Genomic DNA, 24,836 nt, shown 5'->3' with positions numbered 1-24,836 from the left:
GTTTGTAGCCTTTCAACACCCTTACGACATTGCAGTCTTTCAACAGGACAATGTGCCACCAGATCGCTCCAATATTGTCCGTGAATGGTTCGAAGAGCATGCAGGAGAGCTGCAACTATTAAACTAGGATCCTGATATGAACTCCATCTAGCATATTTAGGATTCCTTTGAACTGAGTTTCCGTGCATTGGGTCTCCGACCCAAGAATAGGCCGCAATTGGCTGCCGCTCTGCAAACTGTGCGGTGTCGGGACTTGCATAGTCAGTTCCATGCCGTATTGCTGCGCTCCTTAGGACCAGAGGGAACACGACCATATATTAATCCATATATGCCCTTATCTTTTCTGTTTTGTATTTTGATTTATTTTGGTAAATATATAGTTTTCGAACTATTCTTGGTGAATTTAGTGTCAATTCTTTTTGCAGATCTCCCATTGGCTAATTATGATACTGGGTCGAAAACGACCCGAGGGGGGCAAATATATAAGCTCTAGCAATAACAAAATACGTAAGTGGGTCGTTTTCGACCCAGGGTGCTTAAATAGGTTAAGTGTGTATCTCATAAGTTTTGCTAAGTTAGTGTATATATAAAAGCAAAGAAGCAAGTATTAAAAACTATTAAGTACATATATTACGCTCTGTGTCCCGAATTCACAGAAATATATTAACGCATAACAGCATAAATCTGAAGTCAATTTTATAATCTTATGAAATAATATACAAAATGCTGTTCAATTGTTTTAAAAAATAGCTAACATCATTATTACAGTGCTATGCTATCTCTTACTTTTAACGTCCGACCAGGTAACAAACAATAACGGTTTCTTTTGTTTTTCTATTTTTTTTTAAGTTTTGTAATTAAAACACAAGTAATATGCATTAAATAGTATGCACATTTTACGTCCTTACATATGCACCGTAAGTTAAGTGCTATGGTATATTTTTCATAACATTTTATGGAGATTTAAGCGCTTTTAATATTTGATCTTAATCAAGTTCGATTAGGTTACCTTACAATATAACATATAACAAATGTTGCATGAATTTCATCAAAATTCACGACTACTACAAATATATATATATATATATATATATATATATATAGTCCCGTGAGAAAAAATAGACATCAACAAAAATTAACTCTCTTCATATATGTTATTCTTCTGAAAACTTCCGAATTACGGTGCCAACTCGTAGTGAAGTGGGTACGTACTTTCTGTATAGCGAACTTTGAAGCTAAATTAAAATACTTGTTTAAGAGAAGAAAATATTGAAAGGCATATTATACCACAAATGTACAAAGAAACTGGTATATAATATATTAATAACCTGCTGACGACACAGAAATGTGATTTAAAAAATAATGCGTTAGTAAATTTAACTACTTTTTACAAGTCATACTTAAATATGTATAAATGGTAACTTTCACCTCCTGATTTCTTTTCAATACTGTTTTAAGTGCTTGATTGGAAGTTAACCAAAAACAAAACTAACTGTGCTCTCCTCTGTCGCGTTCCAAATGTATCGGACAACTGATTTCCATTTGTCTTACAACTACATATCTATTACTTTTGTCTTTAAAATACTTCCAGCAAGGTAGTGAAAATTTGATTTTTTAGTTCCAGTAAGGTAGCGAAAATTCGACTTTTTATGATTAATACCTTCGAATCGAATCAAAGAACACGAAACTTAGTAAACGCTTGTTTTCTTAAATTATTCTGAAACATGTTTTTAGTTCAGTATGATTTTATTGTGAAATGCAAGAAGAATCATTGTACAAGATATGTTTATATAATATTCTATAATATTTTCTTGACTACTTTCAACTCCCAAGGTTAAAGTGGTTGATCATTTAAAACAGAAAGAAACGATAAACATTCCTTAACTACAGAAATTAAGGTAGGTTCCTTTTCTACAGGGTTCTCTCTTAAATCCAAATTTTGTAGTTTTCTGCATTCACTGATACAAGCAATCTCACAAGCCTTGGACACACAATTCTGTCTCAAAGAAAGCACCTTTAGACTAGGTAAAGAAGGAAATCCTTCAATTGACTTCAACTGATTGTTGTCGAGGAGTAACATTTCACAACACTGTAGAGCTTTCAGACAAGGCAGTGAACGCTCCAAACAATTACCGCTGAGGTTGATGTGTTTCAGCAAGCTCAAATGTTGACTATCATATAAGTACGTCAAATGTCTTCCTGAGAGATCAATTTCACGGTTATTCTCGAGTTCTTCTATAGCATATTCTATTAAATACTTGCTTCCTGTTCAAAAGACATATAATTCTCATAAAATACATGGAAATACAAGCAAACCATTTGAAATTCTTTCACCTCCTACAACTAACAACTCCCATTTAGTTATTATGGAATTTAATCTGTGTTAATTTATTTTACCAGAAAATGACTTAGCTTCAACTCTCTTTCCAACATTACGTTAAATATTACGAAAAGAAAAATCTTCAATATCCCAAATTTATGTCCTATGAGCTGAACCTGCGCTCTCTACACAGGGCATCACTCACATATGAGCATGAATCTCCTTGTCATTCCTCACAACATCTATACATATCCCTTTACAGACAGACGTCTTGATAAAAAGCGGCAAGGGGTACAATAAAGGGAAGATTTTTCGATTATTTTTTCAATATCTCGCACCGTTTGCAAGATTTGAGCCTACTTCTGGTTGGAGTTTCTAGTTCATGTATGATCAGTGTTTTCTTTCTTCTTGCATGCAGTATGTAATAAGCAAATACATTACAAAACAATTACCAGGTAATTATAATGTCAGTGATATATGGTGCTCATTGAAAAAAAAAAAAAAAAAAAAAAAAACACTCCAAACAATAAAGATTCATCTTAGACTGAGAAATGGTTGTCCTTCGTTCTTTATTATTACCATAAAACAAACGCCGGAGAGATATACTAACCCCATATACAAATATGTGGTGTAGGAAGGTATAACTCGTAGAATATGCTGCTTTTCATTTTTAAAATTTCAATACTTCTAGCGTACCTCTAAAAAAATGTAATAAAGAAATAACGGCCATTTTTTTTTTTTTTAAATATTCGATTAGAACTGAACAATCTACACAAAATTTGCAATTGATCAGTGAAAACGGCATCTTGCTACAGTTGTGGTTGGCCACAAACATATAAACTTTTCTTAACCACAAACATATAACCCTAGCATTTTAATATATAAATAAGCTAAGAAGATGGATGATTAACAAAGTGAATGATGATGATGAAAGAAAACCTAGGAGAGAAAGTGTCAACGTAATCCTTGGTTCAATGAAAAATGTGAACTTACAAAGACTAAGTTTCCCTGTTGAGGAAGAAATCGTCCCACATTGATTCCTATAAAGAAAATAAGTACACACTATTTACAACATAGCTAACCAACCGCCTCAGTATTCACCTTCTTATGGCTCAAATTAACTTTAATAACAGTTTTTTTTTCTAAGTATTTTTATTTTCAAAAATTTGACTCAAACCCACTTTGACAGTCCATTAATTCTGGAACCAAAGATCTGCACAACGCAGATTTCATTTACCTACTAAGCTTGTCTAGGTGTACTATCATAACAAATTTGTTCAAGATTATATGTTCCATCGATTGCGTACGATATATATATACTTATGTTTTTTAATAGAAAAATTTAATGAAGGCCAAAAACGAACAGAATTAAAATGATTTCAGAATACGACACACAAATATACGAGAATAGTATATGTGAAACTACTTGTACTTTTAGATATCACAAGTAGTAGTCTGTGGAAGATTGTGGAAATAGAAGAAAACAAAACATGGGTTTTGTACAAAGGCGTAAGTAGAACTAGAAAGGACTGTCAGCCCAGATTAAATGAGATTCAGGGTGAAAGTGAGAACACCCTACTCTTCGCAGAAACGCAGAGCGAAGCAGTATTTCGATGACCTATTAAATATACGGTGAAGAAACGCCCTCTACAGCTTGAAACGACCTCATGGAAGTTAATTCTATTTAGCCGAACAACTAAAGAGGGAACAAAATACTCTTAATAAAATAAATCCGCAAACAAAACTGCTTAATATAAATGAAAGGGAAATTAAGGAATGGAAATAATTGGTAATACTGTTTATATTTAAGGGCGACAAAACGGACTGCACTAATCAGGACGGACGTGATATTCCATTGGTCAAGCGAAAAACGAAAGATAATGCGAACAGCTGCAGAACATAAGTTTGATACACATCGATAGGAGACAATACAGGTAAGGTTCTAAGTTTGAAGCTGCCATATAAAAAACAAGCACTTAATCAGATCTACAATTATCTTACAATTTTTACTTGTAAGTGTCTTTAAAATATCGTTCTTAGCAAATTGAAATTAGCTTGACTTAGCAAAATTCATTTTAACATTTCCCTAATTTCTAAAATTCCCTGACATTTCCTGGTTTTTAAGGTTTTGTCGTCACCCTGATAGATGCTTTGATAGACCTGATATAGCTCCTCTGTCCTCTCGGGTCTCCGTTGTTCTTTTAATCTAATGCTAATATTTCTTTTCATCGTAACTTATATAGGTTGATAAGGGACATTACAAGTAGTAATCTGAGGTACTGCAATATGTCCCATACTCTCGACAATAATCTTGAATATTCACCTAGCTTTTAATCCCTAACGTGAATCTTTTAGGGGAGAGAAAGAATTAAGTTGTTTGTGATCCATTATTACCTTTTTAATGGCTCGTTTAGATTCTATTCTTCTGGTATTTTATTGGTAAGCAATAACTGACATTAAATAATTTGCTATCAGGCCTTGGTTTCATATTGACAAACTAAACACAACAACACGCTGAGCAAGATTATGTGATACGTATGTATAACACAAATCACGCAACAGTTTCAACAAAATAACTGTGTCTTCATCAGACTTCCACTCCTTCTGGCTGATTAGGAGTTGGTCACCTTTTATATACTTCCCGGAGATCAACATTTAATTACGCTCTTCCCCCCCCCCCTCATTAAAAAGTTATACTTGTGTTATTCACTTGTACAGCAGAGCACTTATCCAATTAAAAATATACATTTTTGCTGGATACATTTTTGTCCTTTAATTATCCTTATGTTCCCTTATTAATTTGTTCTCTTTCTTTATCCTTTCTTTTTCTTTAAGTAGAATCTTCTCCCATTCTTTATTCATCACGAATCCTGCATTCCAATTCATCACATTGTCTTCTGCCTGCGGACTGTAGCAAAATTTACATAGGAGAAACAAAAAAGATGGAAGAAAGGATAAAACAGCACAAGGATGACGTAAGATTGAAAAGGGACAATAACGCTATATATAAGCACCAGGAAAAGACAAATCACAGGATAACGTAGGAAGAAGCAGAGGTCATAGAGGCAGAAAACAAGACATTGGTGAGAAAGTGGAAAGAAGCCAGGGGAATTATGAAGGCAGGAGACAAGGTGGTGAACTGGAATGCAGAATTCGTGATGAATAAAGAATGGGAGAAGATTGTACTTAAAGAAGAAGAAAGGAAAAGGAAAAAGAAAGAGAACAAATTAATAGGGGAACATAACAAGAATAATTAAAGAATGTTTTCATGCACAGGTTTGCAGTTGTACAAGTGAAAGTGAATAACACAAGTGTTACTTTTTAATGAAGGGGCGGAGCCTAGTTAAAAGTTGATCTCCGTAAAGTATATGAGAGGTGACAAACTCCCAAGCAGCCAGAAGGAGTGGAAGTCTGATGAAGACACAGTTATTGTGTTGAAACTGTTACGTGATTGTGTGTTTTATATATTTAACCTTGTTCAGTGTGTTGTGTTTAGTTAAATAATTTTTCTTGTTATAAATTTCAACTCATATAAGAATTTCAAATTTTATCAAATTATTACCTAGGACGAAAAAAATGTCAACATAATACCAAATTATCACCAAAGACGTTAAAAAATGCCAATAATTTAAGTGACGATTCTTTTCTTTCCTTTTAACACACTTACGTAAATCCAAGTAGTATCCTTTACGAAATGAATCTACTTTCATCAACTCGTCCAACATTTCCATAGTTTCATCACGGTATCTACGTCGATCAATGGCTTGCATCAACAGCACAGTGGTCAGCAAAGTCCCTGTTCAAACCAAGTTATACAAATCACTCATTAATATTAGAACTATTTACCAATACACAAATCTGTTACACAAATTTGCACTTGTATTATCTATAAAACGAAACTTCGTTCTTTAGATCGGTACTCGTTATTACGAGTAAGACTATAGGAGTGAACACAACTCCTGTTGTGCTTGAAGATCGTAGTATTATTAACATCTATGACAGTTAAGTTGATATTTTAGGTAACTAAAAAGAAAAATATTAACAAAATGATTCTTTCAAAAATAATACCAAATCTAAAACCATAATTTCCTCTTAAGGAGGATAACACAATGATATGTCAATCTATACATATTATAAAAAAATAATTCTAACACATACCTATAACCTACCTCGAACTGGATTTTTATCACGTCAATTTGAATAAAGTGCGTATCCTTAAGTGGGAGAGGAGGATTCAAAATTTATGCCAAAAATTATAGTATTTCAAGAGCCCCTCAAGTTAGTAAGATAAAACTCGGTATACGAACTCCTCATTAAAAATACGTAGAAATGAGTCCAAGATTTTTGGAAAAATCTGCTATTACCTTTAAAAAAAAAAAAAAAAAAAAAAAAATGCACCTAATGTAAGATAATTTTAAAAGAACGTGAACCAGCGAAAAACAAATATAGCTGAAACATACAAATTTCCAGACAATACAACAACCTCTTTTTCGCACTTAAGCACTGTTTTTTGGAGATTTCCGCTGGTAAAAATCACTTTGAAAATTTATGTAAGTATGTTATATATAAAAATAAAAAAGCCCAGCATCTTGCTGGAAAGTCAAACATATTTTTTGTCTTGTAAAGAGGTGCATTGAGTTATTTTTATGTGCAAAAATCTTCAAGGGAAGAACAGCACTTAAGGGTGAAAAAGAGATTATTAACTTACCTGGAATTTTGTAATATTTCAACTACATGTATTTTCCGATGATCCATGCTCCTTTAACTCTCCTAGGATTATCTCGCACTAGAAAGATTTTTCAGAGTCCAATATAACGTAGCCGATGAAGACCGATGTGTGTCTAAATTATTTAACGTACTTTCAACACCAAATGGATACTGAGGTAAATACATTTTTATTCAACTGCTTACTATATATCCTTAGTATCCATTAAAAAATAATTTGGGTAGTTTTATGACATGATTGGGGGTGGATATGTACTTTTGCTTGCAATATACACGAAAACTTGTTACTACCTTAGCACTACACAATACGTACATTTACTGTCAGGCTCCAGCTCCAGCAACTGTCTACAAGAGTCCAGTTCATCTACCAGGACAGACATCACTCCTTCACTGAATTTTATGCCAAACAAAACGGACTTCTCCAAAGGGCTGTGGTAATGTGCTTCAGACGCAGTAGAATCCAAAACTAAATCAACGCTATCACATACATTCTCTTTACAGTAAATAGTGATTTTAATCCGACAACCATCTTCCTGTAATATTTCACCATTTGGATGGAAGTTCTTTATTATGTTAAGGAATATGCTTCACGATTTAGTTTCTTCCCATACATATCAAGACAATTTAATTTGAACGCAACCATATTGTAATTTTGGCTATGATACGCATACAATAATATACACTCCTCACAAAAAGTTTGAATATCAGAAAAGAAGGCAATCAAATAATATTATGCTAACTTTACTGTCATACGAACATGAATCTAGAAATTTACAGTAAAGGGGAGGAAACTGTAATGAACTGTCTCTGTTCACGTAATTTTTTAAACACTAACTAACTAACTGTACGTTAACTTGAATATTAAATGCCGCATTCACAAAAGTGCTTCAATGACTTCTGTCTTTTAGCCAACTGCATCGTTTCTATTTTGTACTTCTATTTCTACGAGATCCATCTTAATATTGTCCTCTCATTTGAAGCTAGGTCTTCCTAGTAGTTTTCTTTCATTCTGGCTACATGACCTATCAACCTGAACCTCCTAGACTTCAACATGACCCTAACAATGTTAGGTAAACAGTGTAAATTATGCAGCTGCTCGTTGATATTTTATAATGTGTTCCATACGCTTAATAACCAATTATAATCTAGGGTATTCTCATGATATTTTCCCGGTAGTCCAAGCAAAATTTCAGTCATTAAAGATTGTACTCCTCGACTACAAGGAAGAAAATAAATTATTAGTCTCATTCCGCCAACTGTAAATTTACACAAGAAACAGAAAAGACTGGACAAGGAAGAATGAAGTTACGAGTAAACGATTTTAAGTATTCCATAATTTAAAAAATTAAGTTATGCATAGCTACTTATTGCACGAGGAACCATAAAAGTCTGCCATCAAGCTAAACTACTATTAATGGAGGATTATGTCCTTTATTATTTCTTTTATTGAAATATTCTTTGGTTACAATAACATAAGCGAAAGGATACCCAAATGTACGAATATTTCAATCCATTATTGCAATTCCATTGGCCATCAACTACAGAATCATTTATTCGCAGCTCCACTCTGGTCGAATCATCACATGGGCTTCGCTCCTGAGTTAACACAATGAACGTTAGTGTCGGCGAAACATACGCATGGGTGATTCCTAATGGCTGATACGCTCTTCCTAGAAGCCACCGTAGATAGAACCATGCACTTTGATCATTAGGATCTGTAAATGCTGCATTTTGGACAAGTTCCAATTCTAAAACGAAAAAGGATGGAAATATTTCAAATTTAATCAAACTGTATTGTACCTAGGTGTTATCTCATAATCATATTAAAAGAAAAACCAAATTAACTAAGAATCACGAGCCATCAAGTTACAGATTAATACAAAGTAACTAAAAATCAATGTGTATTTTAAGACAAGTATTTAGCTAATCTGGCTCCATTAGGACCAAATACTATGGATTGACATGATAATTAGTACTATCGCCAAAAACTTTTAACATTTATACATTCTGAATAATAACAGTATTAATAATTGTAATCGTTTACTACTTCCCAGTCCTTGGAAAAAGAATGCTGAATAAGTGTCGCACTCAGTTACTCTTGATAACCTTAAAATTGCGATCTGGCCTGGAAGAGTAGTAATTATTACATACCTTGATCTAGGTAATCTTTGTTCGGGAACCTACTGTGAAAAGGAAAGAAAAAAAAAAATCCGAGAATACCCTGAGTGGTCGAAATTGGACATTTTTAATACTCGCCATATAGAAGAAAAAGATGTCGTTGTAAATATTAAATATGGAGGGGCTAAGATTATTTTCTCTCCAAACTGGTAAATGTCGTACCGAAGATGTACGAAGTGCATCGAATATGTTACCTAATATTAATTGTATATTTCCAGAAAAACGACATATGAATATATAACATACGAACCCTTGCACGCATTAAGCGCCATATCAAGATTATCAACTAAAATTTTTATCACTATTATGATGCCCTTTTACTAGTATTCTCACACATCGAAATCATTTAAATACACTGATATTTACTTCACAAGTGGGAGGGAGTATCATTTAGGGGGTCACTGGCGTAAAAAAGATTGGTGATTATCCAACATCGCGGTGAATTCTACTCCTTGCCATGATCATTCTACTAGCTCTCTAAGCGACTTGAAGATAGGTGGAATAGCTCGACAGTGATCTCACAGCTAGCGAACATCACAAGAAAACGATTCAACTTCTTCCGCAGTGGAAAAATATTAACTGTCGTTTTAGCGCGTTTTCACTATATTGTCTGTATATAATACAACGTCGACCACCACTGCGTTATAGGCCTACCTGAAGAATGTCCTAACGAGATTGCTGTACCGACGCAGGACACACAGACACTGTCCCTGAGAAATACAAAATTTCTTAGTGTTGGATTTGGGCGTTATCAGTAAAACTGGAAAATCCTGATGTTTATAGTAGCTTCCTTAAGATGTTACTAGTAGCAGTATGACAATCCATATATGAATGCATGGTAATCGCCCTTAGGCGGATATGCTTCGTTTGAACAACACTGAAAGTCACTATGCGCCTTTACCTCTTTGTTCAATATATCCAATAAGTATTTCTCACGATTCACAATCTCCTATAAATATTTCCAACTGACTACAATGAAAAAATGTAAGGAGTTGATAAATATTTTTAGGTTAACGATATAATAATGTTCGAAAAATAATAGTAGATTGACAATTCTGCATGTTTTATCGGTCGTTTGGCTTTCTTGCCCAGTTACGTTTTAGGATTCACAAAATATTATTCTCATGCACTTTTTTTGTCTTATCAAAAGCTGTTTGGTGACGAACAGCCTGGTAAAGTACCTGGCTGGTCTCTTGAATAAAACGTACACTGTTCATTGCGGAATAATAATAATAATAATAATAATAATAATAATAATAATAATAATAATAATAATAATAATAATAATAATAATAATAATATAATTATTATTATTATTATTATTATTATTATTATTATTATTATTATTATTATTTCAGAATGTTTTAGCTTTTACGTTTCTCACAGAAAATGAGAAATGTTGCGAAAGGATAAATGTAGTTAATACATTGTACACTCAGGTAAAAAAAAATCACAGAATCGTGGATTGGTTACATAATAATTACAAGAATTTGCTTCACGATTTATCCAAATGCATATTTAGAATGATGTAATGAAATCTACTCAAAATGTTTAACATCTTTCAAGAAAAAATGGGATGAAATCATTTTTTTTTTTTTTTTTTTTTTTTTTTTCTACTTTAACGTCCCACAATTATACCATTCAGGTTAGGAGACGGATGATTAATGAAAGTAAATTTTGTGCTCTCCCACAAAGAATCGAACCCGAGATCACATGCACCAAAGGCACAGAGCTAGCCACCAGACTAGCAGGGAAAGCTTATAAAAAAAGCAATTCAATATAAAGGACATTCCTTTTTGTATATTTGAATGCTGGTTTTTGCATAGTATTATTCGGCTAGGGGACACTTTGCCCATAGACAGTTAGTCCAAGTAACAGCCCAGAGGCAATTCGTCCGGGATATTCTTTAGACGAAATGTACGTTGGACCAAATGTGTTTGAACAAAAGTACTTTGGATCAAATGTTCAATGGACAAAATGTCCAATGTCCTTTAGATGGAATTCTAATACACAAATCGTTATTTGGTCCAAATGTTTGTGGATAAATTATACTTTGGATAAAATGTCTAATGAACGAATTGTACTTTGGACAAAATGTTGTAAGGACGAATTTTACATTGGAGCAAATGTCTGTTGGACGCAATGTCACTGGACCAAATGTTATCAAACCAAATATGTCTAAAGTTCATTCAACGAACTTTGTGATCCTGATGTAAACATTGCAGAATGGTATTACTCCGCCAGTCATCGGATGATTGACTATCGGTCAGCGCTTCTTTCAAGAAGCATGTGCTTGTAGCTAGCCAATGTTTTATATATATTCCCCGCACGCGGCCATATTGTAAACTGTGATTCGCGCGTAAGATGGGTCAAAGCCACTTTCTACGCATGCGTATTCTCTTTTATTGCATTAATTCAATTTACTTCTCAGATATAGTGTTGTTTCTGTTATTTAATTGTAAGGAAATTGTATTTCTGGTAATGACCCTTATAAGCAACAGAAACATTGAAAAGCAGCTTACTTACCAATGGACTATTTCCTTCTGCCGCATAGATGTTCCAAGGCTCTTTAACCAATAAAATGAAACAATTACCACGTATATTTGTTTACATGAGGTACTGTACGTTCCTTGAATAAACTATAGGTAAAATGTCCTTTGGAGTAAATGTGTTTGGACGAAAGGAGTTGTCACCTATTATACATACGTTAACGAATTATAGAATATTTTCTGTTCTGTATAAGACTTTTACCATCTTCTGTAATCAGTTGAAATTAACTCATGGTTGCAAAAAAACTAGATATTACAACTCTATCAAATAAAGGAAATCATCCTTTTTGATTGAGTATAGATATAGTTTTTTTTTTTTTAATACAAATCAAATAAATAGACAAATACACAATTTCAAAGTATGTAAGTATAGTATATACATATACATAAGAGGATTTTATTCTTTCAACTTAACAGATAATGCCTAATCTTACCTTCACTATGCTTATCTTCTCGTATAGGTCTTTTACCTTCAGGATCGGGATAGATAATAGGTAACAACTTACTCCTGTAATGCCACGATGAATAGTTGGAAAAATTCGTCGTTATTTTAGTGGTAGAAAATGCAAATTCATCCTCCGGCGAGACTTTAGCCTTCTCCACTACATATCGCCGATAGTCCCAACAATGAACTGAAAACATAATGCAACAATTGTCATAAAGCTACTGGTAACTGTATTCAAGAATTTGTTGAGAAGTTATTAATACAGGTATTTCCATACATTTAGATCTTTAGGGAGAACCTATGAAATACTCTTACATGTATTTCTTACGTATCTACATATGCTTGTCTAAATCTTTCTCCACTTCATATAGACTACGATATACAATCTGAGTTGAAATCCCAAGATTAGTCATCTTGTCTGGAATTTTTTAAAGGTCCCTTCTGTCCAATACAAAAGATTTTCTGTGAAGTTTTTTTTTTTTTTTTTTTCTGGAATTTTGTTAATAAATAAATCTAGAGCGCGGGAGAAACAGTACAAGTCAAAAAACACAGGTTTTCAGGAGGCGATTTTTTTTAACAAGCATAAGTATGAATCACTTTATACTAACAGCACCAAGACGCGATTGTTCAACTCACGTTTAGAATTAGCTTATACCAAGTTAACCGGAGGTGAAGCCTGACACATAGATATCCAATTTTGACTTATCTCATTTTGGCCAATTTCTGACTTATACCGTTTCTCCTGCGCAGTCTAGAAATATGTAACTAACTAAAAACTAACTCTATGGCCCATCGAACCCGGAGGTTCAATGCCGCGTTCACAAAAGCTCTCCACTGACTACTATCGTTAGCCAACTGGATCCAGTCTCTATTTTGTATTCCTATTTCTGCGAAATCCACCCATCTGCGTCTAGGTCTTCCTAATGGTCGTTTTCCGGTTGGTCTTCCAGTTAAGACTTTGAAAGCGTTTCTACTTTCTTCCATCCCAGCTACATGACCTGTCACCTAGACTTGACGACCCTAACAATGTTTGGTAAACCGTATAAATTATGTAGTTCCTCGTTATAAAGTTTCCGCCATTCCCCATTCCCGTTCCTCTTGGGTTCGGATATTCGTCTTAGGATCTTGTTCTCAAATACTTTCAGTCTATATTCTTCCCTCAGAGTAAGTGACCATGTTTCGCAACCATACAGAACAACAGGCATGATTATCGTTTCATATATTTTAAGCTTCAAATTCCTCGACAGAATTCGCGACAACAAGAGATTTCGAACTGAATAATAACACGAATTCCCTGCTTTTCGTCGGCATTTAACTTCTTCGTGAATATGATTTTCGTTTGTTAATATTGATTCTAGATATTTGAAACTAGAATTATCAAAAGTATTATTTAATATTTTAACGCATCCATAATTTGCCGTATTACGGTTCCGAGCCACTTCCATGTATTTAGTTTTGTCTGTATTTCTTTCTATTGTTCTCCTATCATCCCCTATTAAATTTACATCAGCATACGCCATAACCTGCCTACGCCTGGTGAACACCGTTCAACTCTAGGTCCTGGTTGCTATCTTTGATTTTCCTTATAGCGTATTCCAGGACAAAGTTGAATAATAATGGCGACAATGCATCTCCTTGTTTCAGGGCATTCTCGACGTGAAAGCTCGTGGACAAAAATTTTCCTACTCGGACTTTACTTTGGACTAGAAATATGTATGCTATCAATAATACAAAACTCATTAATATTTTTTTTAATTTTCACCTACTTAAATTGTTGGCATCATTAGGTAAAGTAATATAAACAGATTCATTGATTATTTGGAATTTAACGTTCCTTTCCAGCGCCGATGCTACAAAAGACGGGATCTACTATTTAATATGAAATCCGAACCATTACTTGCATTTTTATCCAAAGCTTAATATCCAGTCGGATTTCGGATCCAAGATCACATGCACAAAAAGAAGAAGTCTTAGCACTCTGACCCGAATTAACATCGAATACAAACTGTAAGTGACGAAAGAAAGGGTGAAAAGAATAAAAATTAATAAAATTCGCAAAAGCTTAGGATTTAAAATTACAAGACGTTTTTATGTCAATTATCTGTAGTGTATTCATTCTTATACATTTTACTTCTTGTTTTCCTCATGATAGCGATACTTTAAGATGGAAAACTGGAAGATAATTGTGATCCTTACACGAATGTTAAAAAGGTACGTCATGTTTCAATATTACGAATACTGATTCTCTGAATTTATATATAATTAGAAGAGCCCGGATTTCCATGCACAAACCAACCTCGAGATATGCATACAAATATGCACGAAATATATCAAAAATATGCATTAAAATTTTTGTAAAGTACTAAGAAAGTACTTAGTAAATTGTACTAAGAAAGTAAAATTTTAATTTCTTTCAATACCTTAATGACCTCTATTGCAATGACCTATGAACGTCTTCCTTAGGCTTTCTTCTGTAAACCCTCTGCGTTTATCAGTGAGAAACGTTTTGTAGATCGAAAAGTTCTATTCTACATCAGCAGAATTCACTGGTGTATATAAAAACCACCGAATGCGAAAGCAATCAAAAGTGAATTTATATAGGATTGTGAGCAACCAACTTAACGCTATTTTCCAAAGAAACAAATTTTATTCTATATCTGCGTTTACAAAGTGATTCAGTTCATCTGAAATATAACCTTCTTCTTTGTAATATACTTTGAAATATGCTAGTATGCAACAATAAAGTTCGGAAATATGTAGTATTCTGCAAAGTTTGCAAAATATTCATGCACATCGAAATTCACTCAGAATATGCACTTATATGCGCTAACATATGCGTCTCAAACAAATCTTTACAAGTCCGTCGGAAAGGAAAAAATACTTTCCATACGTTTCTGCGCGTCAATATAAACATGCATTTTGCATATAAATCCACGCTGTAATAATTAGTGTTAATTACGCTTTTAATTTTTTTCTATGAGTTCTAAGTTAAAATATTGCGATATAACTACAGAAAATTAAATACCTACGAAGTCCGGCTGAATTTAAAGAAAGAAAGAAAGACGATTAGTGGCAAAAGTGTGGTTTAATTGCCCAACAGATTATCACTCAATCAGAAACACCATTGACATCGAAGAACACAAAGAGCACAGTTTTCACTTTCGATTTGCTCATACATGCCTCTTCATCCACGATGGTGCGGAAATTTTTCAGTGCATGGATTCTGGCTTCTGAATTCTACTGGAAAATCAATATCTTATCACTATGGATAAGCAGTGGAAGATCCAGGTTCGATTCCCGGTGGGAGCTCATGTTCGGATTCCACCTTAAACTGTAGATCCAAGTTTCATATAGCCTCGCTGCTGAAAGAGGTGCTAAAATCAAACCAAACCAAAACACTATGGATATATCTGTCTGACATGCAAGTTTCTGCTGTCAGGCGTTCCATTGTGTCATTGCACATGTGCTTCCACATGTTTTTTGGCACAATTTTCGCGCATACTTAAGCAGTCGTGTAAAATTTGATGCATCAACATTTTTTATAAATGTTTACTATGTCTGCTATCATTTCAGTGTTGACTCAGAAAACTTTTCAAAGATGTCATTAATTTTTGCCAAATATTCCAATATTCGTCCATGAATAACTTTCTACCGAAGTTGAGACCTAATCAAATTACTTTCACGTATCCGAAAATGATAGATTCACCGATTTTATGGTAAATGTTAGGCAATCAAAAGAAGTCGGTTTATTTTAAATAAGTTTGCATGGAACATATGTTTCTTCTATTTATTACACATCTTGTTTCACCTTTTGCACTACTGAATAGTTTCATGGAGTTTAGTCACGACGATTGGCAACTTACGATAATCCAGGTCCCGATAAAGTCATTGATGAAAGTTCCATTGAAATCAATCCAATATTTGTACATTTAAATGAACATATACATAACCACACTTCCCGAATCGTGAGTGTTGAAAACGTTCACGAATTGAACCTAAGAAAAAAAAATGGATCGGATTCAAGTTTATAGTCCTTTTTCACAACTAGGCAATTCGAGACGTAGCTCTACAGTTTAAGATGGAATCGGAATCATCGTAATGCGTTCAATATATTATTCCATTGACAATCTAACCAGGAATCCACACACCAAAACCCGAGCGTGCTAGCCACTGCATTAGCGAAGAAAGTCTAACAACGAAGAAGTACGTTGTCGATGGAGAAAGAACCTTTATTGCCAATTACACGGGTAGTCTTACTTGCGAATTCCGAATTTCAATTGATACTGCAGCGTAAAGCGCAAACATTTAAGAAAGAAAGAAAGAAAAGAGATAATAAGACAATCACATACAATTTCTTTCATCCAGTTCCAAATATTTGGTGCACAACATAACTTCTCTCTTCCAATTCGGTTTTGGCATATTTTCCAGAATCCACATACGATGGTGCCACGATCCATATGATTTAGGATTCACATGAAGACACTGCTCTGTTAATTTCAGTTCATTTTCCATTATTTCTTGCATTTTGTCATCCTCCCTAAAAACAGACAAAGGAATATCATTACATATCATAAAAATATTAATCTATATCCCGTAAAATATTAATTTAATTTCAGGGTCTCTAGAATATTTGAAATGAAAAATGAAATGAAATATTTCAGTTTAACGTCCCACAGTTATGCCCTTCAGGCTAAGGAAGGCGCTAGCAAGTGAATGATGATGGAAGCACCCGAGAAAACCAGCGGGTACGATGTTGTTTACCACAAACTTACTTGGCCGGGGATCGAGCCAGGAACCCAGGCACCAGAGGTAAGCGCTCTACCACTGAGCCATCGTGCATGCCTCCCTCTAGAATTGTCGAAATTTAATGGTTAACTCACATGAATAATGTATCTGATAATCCTTGAATTGAAGCTTGCTAAATGCTGAACATTATTAATCTGTTCTTCTATAGATTTTTTTGTTCGCCTCTAATGCGTGGTGTTCCTGATTCGATCCCAGCTCGCGCCAAGTTAGCTTCGTGCTGGACAAATACCATGTGTGTGTGGGTTTTTTCGAGGTTTTCCCGTTTCCTCCCACTTTCATCATCGCATCATTTCATTAATTCTCATCATCACCGTCTTCTTTGCCTACACAACATAAACGTGGGACGTAAAACTCAAAGATTTCATTTCATTTTTCTATAGATTCTTCAGAAATGAAATAGTTTAGCCTGAAATTGGCAAAAAAAAATTACTAACATGGAAACTGATAAAGGAGAAAATTAACTCAAAAGAAAGGTAAACACAAAACTTCATTGTACACTCCTCGTCATAAAAACCTATGCGTTTTTAGAGACTTTAATTTAAAGAATTGGGCCTAGATCCTTTCTCTAGGTATGCACACAGGAAAACGTATTTTACCTACATTCTACCACAGGGAATAATATGCATAATATATAAGAGAAGTAGACTATCTGGACATTGGAATTAAACAAATACAGAATATAATTGGCAAGCAGAACTAGTCATAAGAAATTATGACATATCTTGTGGAATTCCGAAGAGTATCGTTTCCTGGAATATAGTAAGTCTTATAAGTATCTTCTCATCTAGTATGCATATTTTCTTTGTTTTCATTTTTTTTCTCTTATCGTATTTCTTTTTCTTTTCTCTTCAATATACCTGTAATAGGGGAAATTGTCTGTTGGCCAGCTGGATGAAAAATGACAGGAGATAAAATACAAATATCTCATACTTGGGACGATAAATAATCCAAGAAAGTATACAGAGCATGGTCACCATGACAAGAAGATAAAATGACAGAGAGGTCACAACAGGGGTATTCTGGTGAAATCGGAAAATATCATGCATCTGTATACAGATGTTCATTTTAGCATGTGTTCGAATCCTGTCTGTGATAAAATATTTCATATTGCGTAAAGAATCTGCGATTTATTGCCAAGGACCATCACTGTACGAATATTAAAAAATCGTAAAATATACAAGGCTATATAAAATATGGTACGCATATATTACCTAAACAAAATTACAGCTCTTTCTCCTTTTTTGTCGATACTCAATCGAAAAGATGTAACAGTTTTTTCACGCCAGCCACTCTAAGTGAGGTTTTCCCTAGATTTTCCTCATTCACATCAAGTAAATGCCGCGATGGTACCTAGCATACAGGCCGTTTTCTTCCTTTCCCCCTTCTCAGGATAGTATGCTTGCCGAGGGACGTCATCTTTCATTTTGATAGGCTTAAAGCCATACATGCAGGTAATACTCAGAAGTATGTATAAATAAATTACCTTTCTTCTTCTGTCTCTACTGTGTACTCGAGAACAGAGCAGTATACCAAGATGAAAGAATGTTTATACTGAAACTACTATTAAAATATCTTTTATATGAGTCCTAAATAACATTTATATATGTATAACGGCCAAATTGTTAATACATCTTGAAGAATGCTGAAGAATGCCATAGTTCGCTTTCTCGTAACAACTGACGAACTATTGGATTGTTGCAAACTCATTACTAATTCTTTTTTTTTAAGACTATTTATTTATACAAAGAACAAAAATCAATCAGTGATATATTGCCCATTCTGTTCCGTAAACTTTTTTCATCTTTCAGTGATCACCATTCCTCGGTCATGAAGGGCCTGTCTTCATCAGCAAAAAACTGAGAGAAGTGCTGATTTACAACCTCATCTAAATTGAACGTTATACCAGGCACGGAGTTTTGAAGAAAGCAAAAGAATGGGAAATATGACGGCGCAAGGTCAGGTGAGTATGATGGATGTAAGAACACATCCATTCCAAGCTTCAATAAATTTTGACAAGTAATCAAACTTGGGTATGGTTTCGCGTTACCGTGATCGAAAACAACTATCTTATAATCAACGAGCTCTGGACGTTTCTGGATGACAGATTCGTTCGAACTGTCCAAGTACACATTGGAACTGATTGCTTGGTTCCTTGGTAGGAGCTCGAAAAATATGACATTCTTAAAATGCCAACACAGTGAGATCATAGCTTATCTCTGATAAGCATCTACTTGCGATATAATTTGAGGAAAATCACTTCGGTACCGAGACCTGTGAGATGTTTCATAAGCGTGGAAGTTTATGTTACAAAACACTTGGTTCGTTCTCCTTGTCTTGAAGACAAACAACGAAATTACAGAGAACAGAGATGCATCTTCCGAAATCTACTTGCTATATAATAACTTTTTATATACCAACTTACCTTGATTCTTTGTATTTCAACAGAATCTCTCTGCGAAAATTCCATAATGTATAGATATCTGGATTGGCAGACAGAAGTTGCCCACACACTCCCAAAGCCTCATCATCATACTCTCCACTCGAGCGCTGAAACGAAAATAGTGGACGTGCAAATGAGTTTTAAAAAAAATATTTTAAAAAGTGTATAGAAAATTCTACAACTAGATTTAATTTATAATTGGTTATCGAGCGTATGGAACACACTACAATAATAATTAAAACCAGGTAAGACCACAGCCTATATTTCAAGTGCTTCTCGTGGGCACTCTTCGTCGAAGCTTAAGCTTAAGACTTACTTCTATACAGGTCTTCACATAGATTTTGTATCAACAGTAGTGTGTATATACGGAATTTGATGAAGATTTTAAGACAGTGGAAGTAAGAATTACGTGAATTTATGTATATAAATATTGATTATCATTATTGAGATAATTAGTTGACGAATATATAATGGTTTTTAATAGATTTTGAAGCAACCAGAACGTAAAATGTGTATATACAGGGTTATCCAATTTTTTTTATTGTTTTATTTTTCATGTGGTTACTTCACTCTCTTTGATTTACCTATGACCTAATCTATATGTCTGTAATTATTTAACAAATATATATGATCCATAAATTATCTTATATCTGATGTTGTAACTTATTTTCAATATATATTTCATATTTTGATGTATAAGAAATGTTTTATTAATTTCATTGATTGCTCACTACTAGGGAAACATCCTCATCAACAGCCCGTTCCTAATCCTCGACCGAAGTTCTGATATAATTAAATTATATTGTGAGATTAGATATTTCTGAACGGATAACTGAGAAACCTTTCCAGCTAGATGCCCAAGAGTTCGAAACATCTAACAGCGGAAGAGTACAACAACTTCTGACATTACACATTTCCATAGCTATAATCTTATAGCGTAATTAACATTCGAACAGCTAATAAGAATATATGACAGAGTTTCAGAGTTTATCACGGGAAAAAAAATGACAACAACTAGGATTTGTACATTCACAATAATCCAGAAGTATATTTGGTCTATTGTTGAAAAGGAGCACTGAGAGCAGACGTGATTCGAACGTACGTAAGAGTTCCAAGACCGTCACAAATATATATGTCATTACGTTAACATTCTGACAAGCTATGCATGCTCTTGCAACGGTACCAATATCTACACTAATGATATTTTTTTATTAGTTAAATAGAAATAACGTTTCTGCAGTAGATTACACTTGAAAATATCAGACATGTTGTTGTAGAAAATTAACATTTACAAAAAAGCAAGATGAAGATCTTTAGAAATAATAATAGTAAAATGTGAGGATGCGCCTTTAGTTGCGCAGTAGTGAAACCATTCACCCACCCGACTTCGACACTGCCATGAGTTAGCAATTACTTTATTTCTTCCCTCGCAATAGTGTTTTCTTTAGCGTTCATCAGGGTTTGGCAATAGCGGCCTTACAATAAATACGAGTGTTAAGTCATACGTCATGGCAATTATTTTTTTCTTTCTTTCGAATGGGGCACAACAGGACAGATCGAAGATACACATTGATATGCTTATTACATAGGCCATCGAGTGGCCTTACCAGAAGAAAACTAGATGAAGGAGGCGCTCTTGGGAAACAAGCAAAGCAAAGGCAACCAAGCAACACTGATTTATAATCGTATGAGGCAACGGTTATCTAAAACTATTTTCACAGACTACAATCATACACAGTCTACCAAGTTACCATGGATTCTTTTTAAATAACCTTCGAATCTCCGTTGCCAGCGATGAAGAAGTCGTTGAATACCATCTGCTTTATGTGAAGCGCCAACGTGAGCCACCTCGCGTCGAAATGTCATGATGTCTGGTTTGTTAGCAAAACGTTTCCCACGCAATGGTTGTTTCACTTTGTGGATTAAATCATAATGCCATGGACTAAAATCAAGAGAATATGGCAGGTGTGGAAGAACTCCCCATCCCCACCGCTGTAAAAGAAACTCGACACTATCTGCTTTGTGCGCTGGTGCGTTATCTTGTAGGATAATGGCGTTGTTCAAAAGTTCCTATCATCGCGTACGCACTTTTCTAGCATTATCATCCGTACATCCTTGTCCGCGGACACAGGACACCCAGTGCGCGGCAGATCGGCAGTAGACACTGTTCGCGCACTTAGTGCTTCTAGTATCTCTGAGTGGCATTTCCGTGCATTCCTGCCGCGGATAAATTCTGCTTTCAAATACGCACGTTGATCACTCTTCGTGACCTCCATTTCAGACCACTGTCGCTCACCTATCAACTTCGGGCTGAGCTCAGTCCTGTAGCTCTACACACATACACCATCTGGCGAAACTTGATTCTGTACATGTTCAAGATTAGTAGGTACTTTACAGAGAAGTATTCTTACTAGAGCAAGTTTCTCCTACATTCCTGGAATCTGGGAAGTAATACAAGATGAACTTGAGGCAAATTTCAGATTAAAACTGAATATGTTCAGGAAACCTTGTTTCCTTGTTCAAGTCTAGCATTCCTTTTTGGCATAGAGGCTATATAAGATGTGGACTTCCAGTTTGAGGTGAGAGACCCCTCCGCTAGTCTAGAGGATAACGCCTTTGGTACACATGGTCCCGGGTTCGATTCCCAGTGGGAAAGTACAAATATTTAATTTCTCAATCATTCACCTTTATTAATCATTGTAGCGAAATTTATTGATTCCTTAAAAAAAAAAATCTTGAAGCATTGTTTATTGCCCGTTCGCTCTGCGCACTGAGGCTATGAGAGTTGTTTGTTTCGAACCACCAGCTGTTGCGTAGACAGTTGTTTCTGTGTTCATAGGAAGCCATGTCCCTTCATGAACTCATGCGTGCTTCGCGCGACGATGTAATCTGCCACTTAGCTGCCCAGCTGCTACGAAAACCTCGTTGTAGTGAAACTCAAGTAATCGTAAGGGAAAGTACGGAAAGTACTTCGTAACTCGTACAGAGTTTTGAGTCAAAATGAGCGTTCGTAACTTAGAATTCTTGTTGTAACATGTTTAAAACGAAAAGTAATTTAAAGTCCGTGATCATTACAAATGCTATTTGCCTTTATTTAAGAATCAAAACTGCTGATTTTGTGGCTGTTAAAAATAATAATAATAATAATAATAATAATAATATATAGAAAATAAAAAATAATATGTTGGAGCTATTTATTTATTTATTTATTTATTTTGACTTATTTTACATGTCGAGGTTATGGCTATACTAGTTTATACGAATTGGTTAATGCCTTGTTCTATTTAAACGCGATTATTACAGAGTATGAGGATAGAGTACTTTTACTTGTGTCATTAGTTGTTTCGATATACTAGAAAGCTTATTTTGAACGGGGACAATTTACAACTGAATGAATGATTTACGGCTTAGAACTTATTATTGGCAAGAGGTGGTGGGTTATGTCTATCATTTGAATTATAAGGGCTCTGGGTTCGATGCCATTTAATTAGAACTGAATGCTAGTCCCAGCATAAACGATAGGACGTAATAGAAAACGTCTTATATATTTAGAATGAACGATTTAAAGCTAATTGTTACTGTAAATGGAGACTGGTAACGTACATGGGTTTGATGTGTAAGGTCTTGGATTCAAGGGGACCGCGCCAAGGTTGGACGACGACAAGGTTGGACAACGACAAGCCTGGACACTTTTTGTGTCCAAGCTTGTCATTGACCAACCTTGTCGTCAGCAACCCAAAATGAGATATGTCAAAGCATCTCGGGGTCGATCCCGACAAGCCTAGACACCTTCAGGAATGTGTCCAGGCTTGTCGTTGGCCAACCTTGTCGTCAGCGACCCAAAATTAGATGTGTCCAGGTTTGTCGGGGTCGACCATGACAAGCTTGGACACCCCAGGAATGTGTCCAGGCTTGTCGTCATCCAACCTTGTCGTCAACGACCCAAAATGATATGTGTCCAGGCTTGTCGTCAACGACCCAATTTGAAATGTCTGTTCCAACAAACTCTACCAGTTAAGGCGTTTCCAGTTCATATATACAAGCCCTTCAATATAGAGTTGCATGGCTCGCATCTATATCGCTATTGGCTGTTTCTCGCCAGTCAGCTACTGCCCTCTACTAGAGGATTTTCGAATTATTTTAAATTTATTTATCTTTTATTAAAAGAGATTATTATTATTTACAACATTTTCGTTTTACTTAAAAAAAATTACAAGCAGTATTTAGCAATCGTTGCAATATTTCCGCCAAAAAATCATGGTAAGTACGGACCGTGCGACTCTGCCGTGAAAGCCACGTTTTCATGCACCGCAGACTCTAAGGGCGCGTTCTTAAACATCGATCAGGTTAAATGCTTTCTTTGATCAGGTTAAATGCCTGGAAAACCTTATTTCGTTACGGGAGGTGAATCAATTATTAGCGTGAGTAGGCCTACACTTCGCAAACAAATTTGGACTTTTTTGATGAACAATATGGAAGTGAGTTATTTGGAGAGATCATCTGGTGAGCAATCGTAAGCAAATTAAGTATATCGGTTTCTGGAAGACTATCTGATAGAACAAGAAATATCTAAAAAAATCATGATCTATGACTATGTAGAGCATTTTTGTTTGCGTGCCTCTTAGTAAGATGTTCAAAAGCTGAGAATGGGGTTCGTCTTAAAGAGGGCCGTACCCAGGATTGGTTTGAGGAGGGTATAGACCATATTTAGAATATTTTGAGGAGGGTATAGACCATATTTAGGATATTTTCATAGGTGTATCACCTGAAAAGAAAAACACGTAAAGCTAGGAAACTTTATCAACATACATCAGAAAATAATCTAAGACAAAACAGATTAAACAAATATAGAGAGTTAAAACAAAAATATGAAAACAAAATAATAGAATCAAAGAAAAATAGCTGGAAAACATACATTGAAACTAATTTAAATCTAGATCCCTGGGGAGAACACTACAAAATTATAAGTAATAAAGTTAAAATACCTACCACCCTCTCAACTCTAAAAAGAACAAATGGTACATATACAAATAATTGGGAAGAAACAATAGACTATCTAATAAAATCTCTATTACCACAGGATATACCTGAAGAAGATAATAACTCACAAAGTTTCATAAGAAGAGAAATGCAATTACCACCTTTAGAAGACAGAATAGAAGTAATAGAAAACCAAGAAATAATAAACCACATAAAACGACTTAAAAGCATAAAAGCTCCTGGACCGGATGGAATAAAATCGGAAACTTTTAAACATAATGCTGACACATGGGCACCATACCTAGCAAAACTCTTTAACTTGTGTTTTAAAAACGGACAAATTCCAAAAAGGTGGAAACAAGCAAATTTAATCATATTCAAAAAGTCAGATGA

General features: G+C 34.7%; 1 protein-coding gene across 2 annotated transcripts in view; it reads right to left on the bottom strand.

Annotated features, from left to right (window-relative positions):
* Positions 1–450: 450 nt before the first annotated feature.
* The window catches only part of RabGGTa (Rab geranylgeranyltransferase subunit alpha), a 32,276-nt gene continuing 7,890 nt past the window's right edge, over positions 451–24,836 (bottom strand). For both annotated transcript variants that reach the window (XM_081740839.1, XM_081740843.1), the window contains exons 3-9: positions 19,446–19,570; positions 16,567–16,754; positions 12,207–12,404; positions 8,534–8,793; positions 7,359–7,608; positions 5,988–6,116; positions 451–2,265 (exon numbers count right to left, since the gene is read on the bottom strand). In XM_081740839.1, coding sequence (XP_081596965.1) covers positions 1,835–2,265; positions 5,988–6,116; positions 7,359–7,608; positions 8,534–8,793; positions 12,207–12,404; positions 16,567–16,754; positions 19,446–19,570 — 1,581 coding nt within the window. In that variant the 3' untranslated portion in view covers positions 451–1,834. The remainder of the gene's footprint in view (positions 2,266–5,987; positions 6,117–7,358; positions 7,609–8,533; positions 8,794–12,206; positions 12,405–16,566; positions 16,755–19,445; positions 19,571–24,836) is intronic.

Source organism: Thermobia domestica, chromosome 2 (assembly GCF_964235325.1).
Source record: "Thermobia domestica chromosome 2, izTheDome1.hap1.1, whole genome shotgun sequence".
NCBI lineage: Eukaryota > Metazoa > Arthropoda > Insecta > Zygentoma > Lepismatidae > Thermobia > Thermobia domestica.
This window is presented reverse-complemented; position numbering and strand designations above follow the sequence as displayed.